At 44.9% G+C, this 20,000-nt stretch overlaps 1 protein-coding gene across 1 annotated transcript in view; it reads right to left on the bottom strand.

Annotated features, from left to right (window-relative positions):
* The window catches only part of col1a1a (collagen, type I, alpha 1a), a gene marked incomplete at its 5' end in the record, with an annotated part of 159,390 nt that overhangs the window by 46,026 nt on the left and 93,364 nt on the right, over positions 1-20,000 (bottom strand). Inside the window, 1 exon segment of the mRNA XM_080724831.1 lies at positions 8,767-9,166. Coding sequence (XP_080580957.1) covers positions 8,767-9,166 — 400 coding nt within the window.

Below are 20,000 nucleotides of genomic sequence, written 5' to 3'. Positions count from 1 at the left end.
CATCAATTGGGTATGGCAGGGGTATGCAGCTGCCATACCCTGGGTCCAGGGGGGAAAATACAAGTTACTTTTAAATATAAATCCATGAATGTCTCTTTGTCTATCTGTGCTGGTTATCATGTTGTTAAATTACAGTAAAATAACTACAAATGCAAACTTTTACAAAATGTTCACTTTAACAAGGTATTATAATTATATTCTCCCCATCTTGACAGAATGGTATATTCCCAGGTTCTGCAGGTCAGCTGCACAGGTGCAATGCAATGCAATCTTTACATATCTACTGCATAGTACTGTGTTCTATTCGCCTGTCATATGTCGTAGGTCGCATTTACTATCAAAAGCTCCACGGGCTGTCTGTCAGTGAGTCACACTTTTGCCCTGCTCATATCTCCACAACCGTTGCCCCGATCCATGCCAAAATTTCCACACAAACTCCTTGCCTGCCAAACTACAACCTCCAAGGACCCCCGGAGTTCCAGGGACCCCCAGGTCCCTGGGGGACCCCCAGGTGTAAAAACAATCACCACATACACGTCACACTTTACCCCTACTCATATCTCGGCCACCGTTGGCCCGATCCATGCCAAAATTTCCACACAAACTCCTTGCCTGCCAAACTACAACCTCCAAGGACCCCCGGAGTTCCAGGGACCCCCAGGTGTAAAAAAAATACCAAATGTGCAAAAATGACCAAATGACCACCCCCACGGGGGTGCTCACAGGGAATTCCCGGGGACCACCCACTCCTGGTGCTCCAGAACGGATGCAAAAGTGGTGGCGCCCCCAGTGGAGGACCCCCTCCACTGCAGCTCACATAAAATGCCCTAACTTGGCCTAGGAGCGTCCGGGAGAGCCGGGGCCGGTACCTATTCGTCCGCCAAGGCAACGCGGAGACCCCACCCCTCATTTCTCACATGGCCCTCTTCTAGCGATTATCTCCCGATTAGGGAGTCTTACTGGTATGAGATACTTTAATGGTTTCCTGTGGAAATAAGCTTAGTCTTTTCATGGATCTCCTTTTAGTAGACCTTGTACCAGTGAACTGTACCATCATGAAACTGTACCTTTTCCTATGCAAACTTCTAATAAAGTCTTCAATCAATCAATGTATTATTGTTAATTGTGACACGTTTACTAACATGCCAAGTTTAGCTGCACTTGAACAACCGTTCCAGGCTGCCACATCCAGCCCAAGAAACCATAGAAACCTGTGTAAAAAACGGACAAAACTTGTTTTTTTTAGACATTGTGAAAATAGCAGATCTACCTCGTAGCTTCTCCTCCACTGACAGGAGGAGAAGCCGGGATTCGAACCGACGACCCACGGATCATTGGACGACCCGCTCGACCTCCAGAGCCACAGCCCAATCAGAATCCGTCTCTAGAATCCCTGACCACAACCTGGATAATACAGTATCTGGCTTAAAGTCCTGTTCGCAATTTGGTGTTAGGGGAGTTTCTCACCTGAACTGAGTCAGTGGGTCCCTAGACATGAAAAATCACCGAGGTGCTCGTCCGCCATAGTGCCAGGAATGGCGCAATGGCCAAATCAAATATGGCTGCCATCGGCTATGATGAAAATCCAACTTTTCTGTTTCTGGGTGTATATGCACATGTAATACCTCTATTTGGACTAATTGTGGTGTGGGGAATTCCTTTCTGATATTGTTTTGACCATTTTGGGCGATTTGGACCTCAAAAGGTCATGGTCAAGGTCATTTTGCTATTCCGAAGGCCGTGGGCCATAACTTGGCCATTGTTAGGAGTAAAAACGGGTGCAGTAGGTCTAAATCAACTAATGCTGACATGTATAATTCATTTCTGACATTGTTTTGACCATTAAGGATCATCTTGTCTTTGAAATATCAATGTCAATGCCATTTTCTAAAAACGATTTTGTTCATTACTTGCACTTTTATAGTATTTTTTGTAAGTTTGTTACTATTTTATAGTAAGTTTGTTTTGTTTATAACAAAAGACATACTAGTGGGAATACAACAAGTAAACATCCACATTTAACTTTAAAGGGGGGTTTTAAATGGGTGTTTAAATGAGCAAATAAGACTATTTACGAATAAAAGTGACAAATAAAATCACACAACAAAAGCACACACAAAATTAAATAACAATTTCCCTCAAAGTGCACCATATTGGGATTGTGTGCATCCAAGTTAGTATGATGTGTTTTTACAGGATGTATTCAGCAAGGCAGCCATATCCTCGAGAGTTAAAGTGTCCCTTGCATCCGTCCATGTTCCATTGGTTCTAGTCTTTCCTCAGGTTCCTTGGCTGTTGCAAGCAGGTGGCAAGACATGCACTAGAAAGGTGTCTTGATGGTCTCAGGCAGCAGTTGTACTTCTCTGCTACCAATGCTGTCTTGTTCTGTCAAGGTCTTTGCCTCTCCAAAGTTTGTTAGATATTGTATTCGGTCAGAAGCCATAGCTGCATGCTTAGTCCCCACCTGGCCCATGCAGTCATCTCCAGTTTCCAAGGCATATGTCCCCTGATCACTGTCTTGGCTAGTGGTGCTCCAAGATGAGAGACTGCTTGATGCTGTAGAAGCATGTGCCGCTGCACACCTAGTGCCATACTGCTACCAGATCTACTTAATCCCCAGTGCTTGGAAGTATCACTACGACAACTCTCTGGGGTCCACTCATAATCCTGGCGACCCATTATTCCCTCCATTAGGTTAGGGTTATGGGTAGGTTTAGTTATAATAGGGCCAGTTGACTCCACATGTACCAGCAGCTTGGTGACAGCCTCCTCAATCTAGTTCAATCTTTGGGATCTCTTCACCTCCAGCCCCTTTTGCAGGGAGCCACTCATCATCATCAGAGATAACAGAGTCGATAGACGCACCCATCCCTCATCAACTTTACAAATTCTGGGTGTCTGAGGAGAACAAACAGCTCTCCAGCTGTGTGTTCGGAATATGGTGTCCATTCAAGCTTGTGGTGATGTAGGTAGAACGGCTGCCTTGGAATCGGAAGGTTCCAGGGTCGATTTATGTCTCCTCCTGCTTATTTGTCGAAGTGTCCTTAAGCAAGACACTGAACCCCTAACTGCTCCCGATGAGCACCGCCACCTTGCATGGTTTCTTGGTGTGAATGTATGTGTGAATGTGTGTGTTAATGGGTGAATGTGAAATACATTGTACAGCGCTTTGGAGAAGAGCGCTATATACTGTAAATGCAGTCCATTTACCATTATCAGCTCTGTTGTCTCTGTTGATGATGTCGCTAGTGGAGAAGAGATCCCAGACATCTTGAATAGGATTGAGGAGGCTGACACCTGGTGCATGTACAGCCTCCATTATAACTAAGCCTATCCCTAACCTCCACTAACCTAATGGTCAGAATAATGGGATGTCGGAACTATGAGCGGACCCCAGAGAGTTGTTGTCTCCTTCACATTACTGCTATACTACACCCCATATTTCCAAGCACTGGGGATGAAGGAGATCTGGCAGCAGTATGGCACTGGTGAGACTCACTTGCACTGCATCAAGCAGTCTCATCTTGGAGCACCACTAGCCAAGACGGTGATCAAGGCACATATGCCTTGGAGACAGGAGATGACTGCATGGGCCAGGTGAGGATTAAACATGTAGTTATGGCTTCTGACCGAGTACAATGTCTAACAAACTTTGGAGAGGCAAAGACCTTGACAGAACAAGACACAGTATTGGTAGCAGAGAAGTACAACTGCTGAGACCAACAAGGCACCTTTCTAGCGCATTTCTTGCCACCTGCTTGAACAGCCAAGGAACCTGAGGAAAGACTAGAACCAATGGAACATGGAACAGGGCATGACATAAAGGCTTGTCCTGTTGTCCGGGACAAGTGCCCATATTATGGAGTGGAGGGAGCAAGGGGGGTCATTAGCCGTCCTTTTGTTATTATTTCAATGTATGACATTTTTATCCGGACAAGTGACTTTTGTCTCCGGACAAGTGAATGGGAAATATACTTGTCCAAAGGACAACTGCCTCAAAAAGTCAATGTCAAGCTCTGATGGATGGAAGGAGCACTTTGACTTTAGTACACTCCTGCCATGTCTGAAGCAAGACACTTGACACTGATGGAGTTCTGTGCATCATATTTTGCCATGGAACAATGCCAAATCTATCCTGTAAAAACACCTCATACTAACTTGCATGCACACAATCCCAATATGGTGCACTTTGAAGGAAATTGTTATTTAATTTTGTGTGTGATTTTGTTGTGTAATTTTATTTGTCACTTTTATTCGTAAATAGTCTTATTTGCTCATTTAAACACCCATTTTAAACCCCAATTTAAAGTTAAATGTGGATGCTTACTTGTTGTATTTCTCACTAGTATGTCTTTTGTTATAAACAAAACAAACTTACTATAAAATAGTAACAAACTTACACAAAATACTATAAAAGTGCAAGTAATGAACAAAATCGTTTTTGAAAAATGGCATTGACATTGATATTTCAAAGACAAGATGATCCTTAATGGTCAAAACAATGTCAGAAATGAATTATACATGTCAGCATTAGTTGATTTAGACCTACTGCACCTGTTTTTACTCCTAACAATGGCCAAGTTATGGCCCACGGTCTTCGGAATAGCAAAATGACCTTGACCATGACTTTTTGAGGTCCAAATCACCCAAAATGGTCAAAACAATATCAGAAATGAATTCCCCACACCACAATTGGTCCAAATAGAGGTATTACATGTGCATATACACCCAGAAACAGAAAAGTTGGATTTTCCTCATAGCCGATGGCAGCCATATTTGATTTGGCCATTTGCGCCATTCGTGGCACTATGGCGGACGAGCACCTCTGTGACTTTTAATGTCTAGGGACCCACTGACTCAGTTCAGGTGAGAAACTCCCCTAACACCAAATTGCGAACAGGACTTTAAGCCAGATACTGTATTAGGAAGTGAAAGTAGAAGCCCCCGTCATGTTGGTCAGAAACCTAGAAACAGATTACAACCTGGAAGTGAAAGCTGAAGCCTCGTCATGTTGGTCAGAAACCTACAAACAGATCACAACTCTCCAGAACGTCATCAGAAGAGCTTCCCAGTTTCCTGTCAGCTTAGTTTTCTCAGTTACCGTCAAAGAAGGTCAAGGCCAAGATAATGACAGCGTTGCCATCTTCTTCCTCAGGCCGTATTCACTCAAGGACACAATAAACTTGTGAGGGCCCCGAACCTCTAGTCTGTCTAATTAAAGACTGAGATCATCTGATTGGCTCATATCAATCTGCACCGCCTTGTCTTCGCCGTATCAAACATGGCAGCCATGAAAACAAACACACAGAGTCATTTACAGCTGAACAGAGACGGTAGAGAAGGTTTTAGAAAACATTTGAGGAGAGAAATAGATGATGCATTAAACCACAACACTCCAAGCTGCTGCCTGAGAAACTAAAGAAGTAAAAAATAACAATGACAGAAAGAGAAGAGAAAAGTAACTCAAGGTTTAGCAGGAATCAGACTGGCAGCACGGCTGGCTGTTTGGTCAGAAAACTGAACCTTTAGCTTTGTGATTCTGGGACTTTGTTCAGATTTGTGGGCACAGAAACAACATGTTGCTTCCTCAGGTTGGTTTTCAGGGACAGAAAGAACTTTACCAGATGAGCTGAGAGGTAAGAACGCTGCATAATACTAAACACTGCTGTAACAGTAACACCACACAGACAGACAGACAGACAGACAGACAGACAGACAGACAGACAGACAGACAGACAGACAGACAGACAGCTCCAGTGATATTTGACACCAGGCAAGGTAGTGATTAGCCTTCCAGATGCCAGCGCAGCAGTGTGTGTGTGTGTGTGTGTGTGTGTGTGTGTGTGTGTGTGTGTGTGTGTGTGTGTGTGTGTGTGTGTGTGTGTGTGTGTACCTGCTGTTTCCTCCATCGTATAAAAACACTTTTACTACAAACTCACTACAAAGTTCTCAGCGTGAAACTGGAGCCGGGATACACACCAGGTGAGCTGTGTGTGTGTGTGTGTGTGTGTGTGTGTGTGTGTGTGTGTGTGTGTGTGTGTGTGTGTGTGTGTGTGTGTGTGTGTGTTGGTGCTGTGCTTTGAAGAAGTGCTGTGTGCAGAGATGTGTGACACAACAAATGAATGATGCTGCACAAAATACAGAGAGGGGGGGGGGGCACTCCTAGCTGGATTTCCCTTTCATGCATTTCCTACACTTTCCCCTCAGAACCCTCACACACACACACACACACACACACACACACACACACACACACACACACACACACACACACACACACACACACACACACGCACGCACACACACACACACACACACACACACACACACACACACACACACACACACACACACACACACACGTGGGCTGCAGAGAATGGAAACTATGAGAGCTGGCTGCTGTTCTGAGAAACACAGAGAGAGACAGAGAGAGAGAGAGAGAGAGAGAGAGAGAGAGAGAGAGAGAGAGAGAGAGAGAGAGAGAGAGAGAGAGAGAGAGAGAGAGAGAGAAAGACCTTATTGTTGTACAGTAAGGGAACAGTTAATGTGTCAGATATTAGAGATGTTTAATGATTATATTTGATGTTTTATTTTGAGGCTGATCTCTCTGCACTTCTCTTCCTTTCCCTGCTGTGCGATGCGATGTCAGACACTCTGGATGGCTGCCCTCCACACGCCCTCCAAGAACCCCAGGACAACAATACACTGCCCTCCTGGCCCCCAAACTGTGGAATAAACTCCCTGTTGCACTTAGAACTACAGAGTCACTCCCTAGCTTCCATTAGAACTACACACTCACTCCCTAGCTTCCATTAGAACTACACACTCACTCCCTAGCTTCCATTAGAACTACAGACTAACTCCCTAGCTTCCATTAGAACAACAGACTCTAGTTCTAATGGAAGCTAGGGAGTGAGTCTGTAGTTCTAATGGAAGCTAGGGAGTGAGTCTGTAGTTCTAATGGAAGCTAGGGAGTGAGTCTGTAGTTATAATGGAAGCTAGCGAGTGAGTCCGTTGTTCTAAGTGCGACAGGGAGTTTATTCCACAGTTTGGGGGCCAGGAGGGAGAAGAGTCTCGGGCGAGTGGATTTTTGTCCTGGGGCTTTTAGCGAGGGTTCTGTCAGCATCCCTGTGTTGGCTGATCTGAGTGAACGGGTGGGGGTGTAGGGGTTGATCAGGTTTTGGAGGTATAGAGGAGCCATTCCTTTGGCTGCTTTGAAGGTCAGCATCAGTGTTTTGTATTCAGTGCGGGCCGCAACCGTGAGCCAGTGGAGGGAGCGGAGAAGGGGAAGATTGTAAGTGGCTCTGGGTTAAGAGCGTCTGCTAAATGCCTAAACTGTAAATGTTAACATCAGTGTTGTTAGCTAAACCCTCCACATGCAGAGCCAAACTGTACCATATCTGCTATTGCATAATCCATATAGCAGAACATTGCAAATTAAAAACTATGTTATGATTCAGTTACTGTATCGTTACACTGTATCGTTACACGCCTACACTTTAGGCATTATCAGACACCGGAGGAGAGAAGAGCCTGGGATGTCTGGAGCGTTGTCTCATGTTTTAGGGAAGGTTGCGCACATGCACACGCACACACACACACACACACACACACACACACACACACACACACACACACACACACACACACACACACACACTCACATGCACACACGTGACTGTCTGTGAGAAGGTGTTCTTGATTATAATGACAGAGTTGAATTAAACGTCTAAAGTTAATGTTGAAACCTCAGACTGCCTGCCTGTCTGTCTGCCTGCCTGTCTGTCTGTCTGTCTGTCTGTCTGTCTGCCTGCCTGTCTGTCTGCCTGCCTGCCTGTCTGTCTGTCTGTCTGTCTGTCTGTCTGTCTGTCTACCTGCCTGCCTGTCTGTCTGTCTGTCTGTCTGTCTGTCTGTCTGTCTGTCTGTCTGTCTGTCTGTCTGTCTGTCTGTCTGTCTGTCTGTCTGTCTGCCTGCCTGCCTGCCTGCCTGCCTGTCTGTCTGTCTGTCTGTCTGTCTGTCTGTCTGTCTGTCTGTCTGTCTGCCTGCCTGCCTGTCTGTCTGTCTGTCTGTCTGTCTGTCTGCCTGCCTGCCTGTCTGTCTGTCTGTCTGTCTGTCTGTCTGTCTGTCTGTCTGTCTGCCTGCCTGCCTGCCTGCCTGTCTGCCTGCCTGCCTGCCTGCCTGCCTGTCTGTCTGTCTGCCTGCCTGCCTGCCTGTCTGTCTGTCTGCCTGCCTGCCTGCCTGTCTGTCAGCCTGCCTGCCTGCCTGCCTGCCTGCCTGCCTGCCTGCCTGCCTGTCTGTCTGTCTGTCTGTCTGTCTGTCTGTCTGTCTGTCTGTCTGTCTGTCTGCCTGCCTGTCACTATCTTTCGTCTGGGTTTGATGATGTCATCAGGAAACTATTCTCTCAACGACCACAGCTGTTGGCATGGTTACAGACGTTAGACCCTGATTACCACACACACACACACACACACACACACACACACACACACACACACACACACACACACACACACACACACACACACACACACACACTGTGGAGTGGAATATAGAGACATCATTTATGATATAATTAAATGTTAGTTAAACTTTGGTGAACAGAAAATCCATGTTCTGATCCGAAACAGGGGATAGAAGTCAGACACTCTTCTAATTGTGATATCATTGATCCTTATTGAGAGTTCATTATGGATTGATTTGTTTCCTAACCGCATCTGTAACCCCAAAACAATCTGTAACCCCAAAACCTTCTCTGTAACCCAGAACCTTCTCTGTAACCCAGAACCTTCTCTGTAACCCAGAACCTTCTCTGTAACCCAGAACCTTCTCTGTAAGCCAGAACCTTCTCTGTAACCCAGAACCTTCTCTGTAACCCAGAACCTTCTCTGTAACCCCAACCTTCTCTGTAACCCAGAACCTTCTCTGTAACCCAGAACCTTCTCTGTAAGCCAGAACCTTCTCTGTAACCCCAACCTTCTCTGTAACCCAGAACCTTCTCTGTAACCCCAACCTTCTCTGTAACCCCAACCTTCTCTGTAACCCAGAACCTTCTCTGTAACCCAGAACCTTCTCTGTAAGCCAGAACCTTCTCTGTAAGCCAGAACCTTCTCTGTAACCCAGAACCTTCTCTGTAACCCAGAACCTTCTCTGTATCCCAGAACCTTCTCTGTAACCCAGAACCCCCAGAAGTGTTCACAGAGTTCAAAGGAGGAGTGGTGCAAGCTTGAGGATTGGTCAATCTTCACAGGACATCACAATAGATCAGGGTTCCCTAACAGGCGGCCTGCGTAATAGTGGTGGTATAAGAGCAGCAACAACACTAGTATATCGTCGTTGTCGGGTGGAAAACCTGTATCTTACGCTAGACATAATTCGGCCCTTGGGGAAAACTAATTGGGGAACCCTGAAATACATGACATAAACAGCTAACCACACCAGAACTGCATATTTCTAGTTAGTGTGGTTTTATGTCACCTACAGTAATATATTATTATGATGTCACCTACAGTAATATATTATAATGATGTCACCTACAGTAATATATTATTATGATGTCACCTACAGTAATATATTATTATGATGTCACCTACAGTAATATGTTATTATGATGTCACCTACAGTAATATATTATTATGATGTCACCTACAGTAATAATATATTATTATTATTATTCACCCAAAGTCAAACAGTTTTCATTCAACTTTTCTGTTGTCCTAACAGTCCATGGAGTTAAACTGACCTTTTCTGATTGGACAATAATAATGTCTCACAATATATAAATATTAATGTATCGAATACAAAACGGTACGATGGAATTCAGTTCCCAGGGGATTCCTTGTGACGCACGCGCACGTGTGTGTGTGTGTGTGTGTGTGTGTGTGTGTGTGTGTGTGTGTGTGTGTGTGTGTGTGTGTGTGTGTGTGTGTGTGTGTGTGTGTGTGTGAGACACCTCCTCTGTTTTAATGACAGTCACATAACGATCCGTCATAAAGCATGTCTGTTTCCTGCCTAGTAAACTTAACACACACACGCACACGCACACGCACGCACGCACACGCGCACACACACACACACACACACACACACACACACACGCACACGCACACGCACACGCACACACACACACACACACACACACACTTTGTATGTGTGTGTGTACATTTGAACAATGTATTCATGTCCACACAACTTTGCCTACAGGACATCAATATTACAGGTTCAGGTTACATCACGACATCAAGGCGTTTGATCTCCAGAAACAACCAGACTGTCAGTCAGAGTCAGGCCTACCAGCACTAATACACTTTATCTGTAGAGCAGGGGTTTTCAAAGTGGGTGACGGGGCACCCTGGGGTGACGGGACACCCTGGGGTGACGGGGCACCCTGGGGTGACGGGGCACCCTGGGGTGACGGGACACCCTGGGGTGACGGGGCACCCGGGGGACGGCAGTCCAGGGGTGCCGCGAGATCATTTGATAATATTTGGAATTTATTTGGACACTTGAAAAAATATTTAGTATCATCTTAAACTTGAAGTACAAAGTTATTTTCAGTCAGTTCTAACCAACATGGCTGTTATCTCAACGTTTTCCTCTCAACATAATCACTAAAATATCGTGACTGTCGGGCACAAACCTTGTGTTACAAGACCGTCGCACAAAACTAGTGAAAACAGCCGATCTACAAGCACACTGCTTGTAGATCTGCTGTTTTCACTAGTTTAGTACATTTTATAGATGATAAATACAGGTAGGTTTCCACCCGACAACGACGATTATAAATATAAGGTGCTGGGAGTGAAAATTATAATGTAGGGGTGCCTCGGATTAGAAACATATTTATGGGGTGACCTGAGACAAAAAAGTTTGGGAACCCCTGTTGTAGAGAACCTTTCATGACATGAAATGCAGCTCAAAGTGTTTACAGAGCACAAATGAAGCACAAATGAAGCTTAACAGAAAAAGCACACAGCAGCGTCTCTGCCATGCATGGCTTCCACCAGCGACCACAGTAAGACAACACAACACCTGGCCATCCTTTCTGCTTCTCCTCTGGACACCACAGGCTGTCCAACTGTAACAGAAAAGGTGATTCCACTTGCAATACGGTATTTTACCTGGAGAAATCTCCAACTGAAGCCACCTTCACTTCACCCCCCCCCCCCCCCCCACACACACACACACACACTCCACCCATCGCGTCCTGACAGCCAATCAGCGTTGATATTGTATGGAGACACGGACATGTATAAATAATAATATTATTTATGGACTATTTCTACCACCTGCCCTTTAATGATGACAGGTTGAGGAACCTTCTTTTTACAAAAGTTAACACAAGACCAAAGAGCTAGTTGTTAACTTGTAAAAAGAAGGTGCCTATTTTACCTGTCATCATTAAAGGGCAGGAGGTAGAAATAGTCCAGTCCTATAAATATCTTGGTGTCCACTTGGACAGGAAGCTGGACTGGAAGATGAACACAGATTCTGTGTTCAAGAAAGCTCAGTCTAGACTTTTTCATTTGAGAAAGCTCAGATCTTTTGAGATCAGTAGGTCACTTCTTCATGTTTTCTACCAAGGTATCCTTGCTAGTGTCCTCTTTTATGCTGTGCTCTGCTGGGGGGGCAGCATCACGGATCAATAAATTGATAAAAAAAGGCTGGCTCAGTGATTGGCCTCCCTCAGGATACTTTGGATATCACTATAGCCAAGCCAATGAGGACCAAATTGAACACTATTCTTCAACATCAACATCCCCAAAATGATTAAATAGAAGGGCTACAGTAGATTGATTACATCCATGGTAACGATATTCAAGGTAAGTTTGGTTCCAACCTTACTGTGTACAAGGACTTGCTATCAGTGCAGTGCTTGCTCCACCATCATAACTATTTGTTGTTAGATTGTTCCTGATTAATATGCAAAAATCACAATACAGTAAGTTAATATGATGGCAGAGCAAGCACAAGTCTTACAGAGTAACAGTGCAACCTATAACTACCTTGAATATTGTGGATGTACCCTTCTTTTGAATCATGTTGATTTTATTTTGTGTCGATTTGGTCAAAATAAATTGAACCATCGCTCCATTGTTTACAATGGTTTGTAATGCAGGCTGCCACCCCTGCTGGTCATGTGATCCAAGATGGCTGCCACCCCATGTGGTCATGTGATCCAAGATGGCTGCCACCCCATGTGGTCATGTGATCCAAGAATAAGGTCTTTGGATAAGGAAGTTCACCCTCCGACAGCGAGCGGGTGTGTGGCGACACACACACACGCACACACACACACACACACACACACACACACACACACACACACACACACACACACACACACACACACACACACACACACACACACACACATACACACACACACACACACACATACACACACACACACACACACACGCACGCACGCACGCACGGTGGTTGGGATTGACATTAGTCTGGCGTAGCCAGACAACTATTCCACAATCTCTGAATGCTATGGAGTCTTTCCGACAGACAATAACCCTATCTCTTACCCTAAAGGCCCATTCCCACTGGGCCAGATAACAGATAAAAAAATCTCTTTCTCCAGATATTTTTCCATTCAAAGTGGAGGGTAGATACAGATAAAAAAAATATCTACCACAGATATTTCCCACAGATTCTTTTATCTGTGGCAAATATTTTTTTATCTGTATCTACCATCCACTTTGAATGGAAAAATATCTGAAGAAAGAGATTTTTTTATCTGTTATCTGGCCCAGTGGGAATGGGACTTATCCCTAACCTTAACCTCTATGGAAGTGTTGCCACTCCGACAATAAGAAGTCACTGTAGAGTGACAACATGTCGAATGGAGACCCCCCCCCCCCCCCCCCCCACCCCCCCCCCCCCCCCCCCCCCGAGTCGGGAACTACAACTCCTGAACGGCCAGTAATGCCAAAATATTCCTCCTTTAATGTTACCACTAGACGTGTGTGTGTGTGTGTGTGTGTGTGTGTGTGTGTGTGTGTGTGTGTGTGTGTGTGTGTGTGTGTGTGTGTGTGTGTGTGTGTGTGGTGAAGCAACAACAAACACTTTCTTTGTGTTTTTTTTGTCTCAACAGTGATTGGTGGACATCTGGAAGTGCTCAGTGATTGGTGGACATCTGGAAGTGCTCAGCTACGCGCTGTAGTCACGGCAACGACCCAGAGGACAGGACACATGCTGCACATGTGCCTGATGCATGGAAACAATGCATTATGGGATATGTAGTGTCTTTCTTTTACAAATATGATGCACTGTGTTAAAGATGACGATAAGAGCGTCCACAAAGATGAAAATCACTACATGTCAGTCATATGCTGGCCTGGATAACTAAACTGAGCCTGATTTAAGGATATATTTCAGGAACAAGTGTCATTCGCAATGCATTCTGGAGTGTAGTTTCTGCAGTTTTGACAACAGTTCTGTACACATTGTTGTACCCTGCCCTTTTTTCAGCTTTCTAATTAATCGTTGCATGCAAAAAATAGTGTTTATTGTCATGATTCCTCACAAGCTGGGGTGGCTTTGTCTGAGGCTTAAAAGACGTTTAAATATATACTTTATGAAATGTCTATGGATGAAATCTATGGGGAAAACGCTTAGTGAGGACAGGCGGGGGCGGGGCTTAAACTAACATGGACAGTAAAGTTCCATAATGGCAGCCCTGAGGACATTCAGAATCAGCAGGTGTAAAACATTATGTTTAGTTTTCAGGCCAGAAGAAGAATAGAAACAGAATAGAAAGGAGAGCAGGGACATAGGAGCTGGCCCCTAGAGAGACAGTGATGACACTGGTGAGGCAGGCAGGGACCCTGAGACAGGGACCCCTGAGACAGGCAGGGACCCCCCAAAACGTTTCCAATGCAAACTGGATTGTTTCTCTGCATTGTTTTGGGGGCGGGGCCATAGCTGGACGGTCAAAGGTCTCAGGTACCATTCCAACACTCAGTGATGTCCTTGAGCAACACCCCCCCCCCCCCCCCCCACCCTCTGTGAAGATGAAACGGAACTGCGTGCGTGCGTGCGTGCGTGCGTGCGTGCGTGCGTGCGTGCGTGTGTGCGCGCGTGTGCGTGTGTGTGTGTGCGTGCGTGTGCGTGCGTGCGTGCGTGTGTGTGTGTGTACAGGGTGTGTTTTCCTCATCAGATTCTTATACTCACCTCACAGGGTCAAAGGTCAACACCCCCGCTGACCTGTCACTCATAAAACACCCTAACGTCTGGAAACCTGTGTGTGTGTGTGTGTGTGTGTGTGTGTGCGTGTGCGTGTGCGTGTGCGTGCGTGCGTGCGTGCGTGCGTGCGTGTGTTCCTGTCACACTAGTTAGTGTGGTGATTCTGGTCAACCACACTTAAGATTTCCAAATGCATCTCTCTGGTTTCAGAGCTCTGAATCCACACCAGAAAAATCAGAAAAAGTCTTGAAACCTTCACGCCTCCACACGGCCCCGTGTAGAAACATCTCTCTGTCCACATGACAACGGAAAAACGCTATTAAACTCCTGTCAAAAGCCTGCGTCCCTCTGTTCTCACTGTATCTATAGGATATCCTTGTCCACGTTTCACAATCTTCAACAGTTTAACCTGCTTAGTGCCATTAATTAAATGTCTTTGAAAGTCCAAGATGCCATGGTCTCCATAGACTTCATGTAATTCATAGTGCACGGATCGTGCGCACGCCCATGCCTAGATCATGCACCACGTGTGTAGATGCTGTTCACAGCTTTCAAACAAAAAAATCTGCTTGGAAATCCGTTCAGGCATTCATGAGCTAGCAGCCATTATATTTTCTTCAGATGTAAACAAACATGGCTGCCATGTTTGAAAGAATGAGTTGGTATGGGGTTAAACATGCAATTTCGTGATCGCGATCATGCCTAATTCATTTTTTGGGGTCCAAAAAACATTTTTGAAAAAAAGAATTGAAAAAAGAAATGTTTTTTCTTCAAAAAAGGCCCAAACTCGGGAAACTCGGGGTTGGCACCAGATGTGTTAAAAGCCTGTCAAAAGCCTGCGTCCTTCTGTTCTCACTGCAGCGCAGCTATATCTATAGGACAGCGCTACTCAACCCGCGGCCCCGCGGGCCCGCATGCGGCCCTTTCCGCATGTCTGTGCGGCCCGTCATGATCATGCCAATAAAAATAAGATTTTTCTAAGCCTGTCAAAGTTAACGCGTAACGCAAAGCGCGGTGATGTTTGAGCCTCCGTGCACTCCGTAGGTAGGGATAAGAGTCAGGAAGCGAATGTAGTCAATGCATAGAGCACAGCAGTGCGGAGATGCAGGCGGCTACACTAGAGCTATATAGTACAACGAGACAGACAAATCTGCGGAGATTTTGCAGCAGACAACCACAGTCGGGCTCACTGGAGTGGAGACGCATGCCGGTCGTGCGATATATGAACGGTCGCGATCGTCATGTTTCAGGCTAATGAAGACGTAGCCCTTGTCTGTGCTTGTCTCTGCCTCCGCTGCTTGTCTCTGCCTCCGCGACTCCGCCAGTCAGGACAGACAGTGCAAGCATGAACAGATCGCGCAGCAGCCAAGGAACTATGCTTATTACCACAAATCTCCTCCAACGAGCTGCTGTGTTTTACAAAGCTCAAAGCATCAAACTGTTTTACAAGTACAGTGCATCTGAGGCTGAGTTGAACTGTACTTGAGTTATTTTTTCCATACAATAACTCTCTTCACCAAAAATAGCCGATCTACAAGCTCACAATGCATCTTGTGGTGATCTTGTAGATCGGCTATTTTTGGTAAATGTCCCCCAAGAATAGGGATGCTGCGGTTTGAGTGATTGAATAATAAGGTATAAACGTTTATTTATTTAAAATTGTCCTATTAATGAAAAGGAGTGTTAGTGGCATAAATCATGAGAAAAAATACCTTTACATTGCCAAAGTTCACTAGCCTTGCATACCCAGACACAGGGGGGTTTACAAAAAGATTGAACCAGATCTGTTCATTTTCACTTAACATTTTGTGAATAAAGCCTAATTTGATAAACATTTCAAATGTCATCAATTTCATCATTCCATCCATGACAATCTTTTGGTTCAATGAGGTTTGGCCTGGCTTATATAAATGGAAATGTGTCTGTTTTCTGTGCGTTTCCTTAATTATTAGACTTGTCATGAAGTGTGTTACAAAATCAATGTAAACGTCCAAAATAGGACCGTCATTTTTAGCTTGCGGCCCTTTGGACTTTTGGTATTTTGCTGAGTGGCCCCTGAGCCATCTCAAGTTGAGTAGCCCTGCTATAGGATATGCATTGTCCAAGTTTCACAATCTTCAACAGTTTAACATGCACAATTGCTAATTAAACATTCATTTAATATAATTTCTGAACTATTTCTACAGCAGGAGAGGGGAGAGGAATCGAAGCAGTAAACGAGTAGCCTATAATAGGTGCTCCACACTTGTATTCTCCCCATCTTGACAAGATGGTATATTACCAGGTTCCGCAGGTCAGCTGCACAGGTGCAATGCATTATTGTTAATTGTGGCACGTTTACTAACATGCCAAGTTTAGCTGATTGATTGATTGATTGAAGACTTTATTAGAAGTTTGCATAGGAAAAGGTACAGTTTCATGACGGTACAGTTCACTGGTACAAGGTCTACTAAAAGGAGATCCATGAAAATACTAAGCTTATTTCCACTGGAAACCATTGAAGTATCTCATATAACATTGAATGACAGACGAATAGAACACAGTACTATGCAGTAGATATGTAAAGAAAAACAAAAAAGAAAACAGTAAGTCTAAACAAACAGTAAGTATATACAAAGAAGGGGCAGGGGAGGGTAGGGTTGGGCTAGGTTAGTTGTTTTACCAGTTGCGAACGGCTGCTGCCTGTAAGTGGTTTTTCAGGGCAATTTTAAAGGATGCTAGTGATCCACACTCCTTTATGGAGTGTACCTGCACTTGAACAACCGTTCCAGGCTGCCATATCCAGCCCAAGAAACCCAAGAAACCTGTGTAAAAAACTGACAAAAGTAGTTTTTTTCAGACATTGTGAAAATAGCAGATCAACATGCTCACAACGCCGAGCATGTAGATCTGCTATTTTCACAATAGAACCGTGTTATACAAAATGTAAAGCCTCTTTTCCATGAGGACTCCCATCTTTGCCAGACCCTAGCTTTGGCTGAACTGACGCCACTGCTCTTTTCATGGCCATAATTTGAGCAAGAGAAGAGGCAGTCGCCTCGCAAGAATAAGGGATGCATAAGGGATGATAATGAGCACCTTATCCTCCTCATAATATGGATATTCTACAGAGACCACAGGATTCATAAGGGATGATAATGAGCACCTTATCCTCCTCATAATATGGATATTCTACAGAGACCACAGGATGCATAAGGGATGATAATGACCTTATCGCTCCTCATAATATGGATATTCTACTGACACCACAGGATTCATAAGGGATGATAATGAGCACCTTATCCTCCTCATAATATGGATATTCTACAGAGACCACAGGATTCATAAGGGATGATAATGAGCACCTTATCCTCCTCATAATATGGATATTCTACAGAGACCACAGGATTCATAAGGGATGATAATGAGCACCTTATCCTCCTCATAATATGGATATTCTACAGAGACCACAGGATTCATAAGGGATGATAATGAGCACCTTATCCTCCTCATAATATGGATATTCTACAGAGACCACAGGATGCATAAGGGATGATAATGACCTTATTGCTCCTCATAATATGGATATTCTACTGACACCACGGGATTCATAAGGGATGATAATGAGCACCTTATCCTCCTCATAATATGGATATTCTACAGAGACCACAGGATTCATAAGGGATGATAATGAGCACCTTATCCTCCTCATAATATGGATATTCTACAGAGACCACAGGATGCATAAGGGATGATAATGAGCACCTTATCCTCCTCATAATATGGATATTCTACAGAGACCACAGGATGCATAAGGGATGATAATGACCTTATTGCTCCTCATAATATGGATATTCTACTGACACCACGGGATTCATAAGGGATGATAATGAGCACCTTATCCTCCTCATAATATGGATATTCTACAGAGACCACAGGATTCATAAGGGATGATAATGAGCACCTTATCCTCCTCATAATATGGATATTCTACAGAGACCACAGGATGCATAAGGGATGATAATGAGCACCTTATCCTCCTCATAATATGGATATTCTACAGAGACCACAGGATTCTGTCATCGTAGTAAGGAGGAGGAGCACAAGGTGACGTCAGCAGGCAAAGAACTTCAGCGTTTATGTTCTCCACACGGCAAAAGAAATACGCCCCGGGTAACAAAAATGAACCGTGGCTGGAGTTTTGGAACTTATTCGTTTACGTCCTCCGTTTCATGCGTTTGCACGTGGACACCAATATGGGCAACCGTAAATGTTCCTCCCCGGGCAAGGATTTACCCGGCTTGGTGCGGTCGGGCTCTCCGTCAGAAGCTGTAGAAGCAGACAGAGAATATTAGAGATGCTTGCTTTCTACACAGAGAGGGCACATCTTTCAACATACAGTAAGATGCTGCCTTCAGGTATGGCATGGAAAGAGGGGGCATTTGCATTTCTTTCACCATAGTAAAAACTGCATTCTGGAGAGGGCACTTTTTACAGACGGATAAAAGGGCAGGGGCTCAAGCCCCCTTTGATGTCTATATGTGCATGTGTCTGCAGTCAGCAGATGGACAGACACACTGACACACAGTCAGTAGATGGACAGACACACTGACACACAGTCAGTAGATGGACAGACACACTGACACACAGTCAGTAGATGGACAGACATACTGACACCCAGTCAGTAGAGTCAGTAGATGGACAGACACACTGACACCCAGTCAGTAGATGGACAGACATACTGACACCCAGTCAGTAGATGGACAGACATACTGACACCCAGTCAGTAGATGGACAGACACGCTGACACCCAGTCAGTAGATGGACAGACATACTGACACAGAGTCAGTAGAGAACAGAGTCAGTAGAGAACAGAGTTGACCACGGTTCACCAGAGGACCAACACCCTGGTCCTCCAGTCATTCAGTAGAACACTGGACCCACCCTGCTCTGAGAATAGACATGAGAATGACCACACTCTACCACACTGTGTGTACTGCTGCCAGCATGCACACACACACACACACACACACGCACACGCACGCACGCACGCACACACACGCACGCACGCACGCACGCACGCACGCACGCACGCACGCACACACACACACGCACGCACGCACGCACACACACACTACATGTCTGTCCGTCTAACTCTCAATGTCTCTCCCACGGTCTCTCTCTCTGTCTCTGACTGTCTCTCTCTCTTTATCTCTCTCTCTCACTGACCATCCTCCTCTCTTTTCTATCTCCCCCAACTCCCCCCCCCCCCCCCCCCTCTCTCTCTAGGAATAGCAGGGTAAAGTGAGGTTAAAATCAAACCTCAGGTTTCACCGATGATTTTGGGGACAAAAGAAAAAAAGATTGTAGGAACGTCTGTCTGTCTGTCTGTCTGTCTGTCTGTCTGTCTGTCTGTCTGTCTGTACAGATCATCATGTTGACAGACAGACAGACAGACAGACAGACAGACAGACATGTCATCATGTCAACAGGACAGTGCTGACAGTCGTCTGAAGTCTGAGGGCCAAATGCTACAGGGCAGGAAGGCCATCAAATAAATCAAGGTTTAGTCATAAATAAATCAAGGTTTAGTCCATTGAAATAATGAATTGAATTTAAGGGTTAAGGATGATTTTGAAATGTAGATCTGCGGTGAAATAAATCTCAGCCCTGCACAAATCAAACTTGGCGGTTCTGCACAGCGTAGGAATCTGGCTGTTTCTTTTCAGTCCTCGTAGAATTTTAAAGATTTGTTTTCTATCTTTATTGACAGTAGACTGACAGGAAATGGGGAGAGAGATGCATGGGTAGCGACACGCAGCAGAGTT

Source organism: Nannobrachium achirus (genome assembly GCF_963921795.1).
Source record: "Nannobrachium achirus genome assembly, chromosome: 4".
In the NCBI taxonomy this organism is placed as follows: Eukaryota; Metazoa; Chordata; class Actinopteri; order Myctophiformes; family Myctophidae; genus Nannobrachium; species Nannobrachium achirus.
This window is presented reverse-complemented; position numbering and strand designations above follow the sequence as displayed.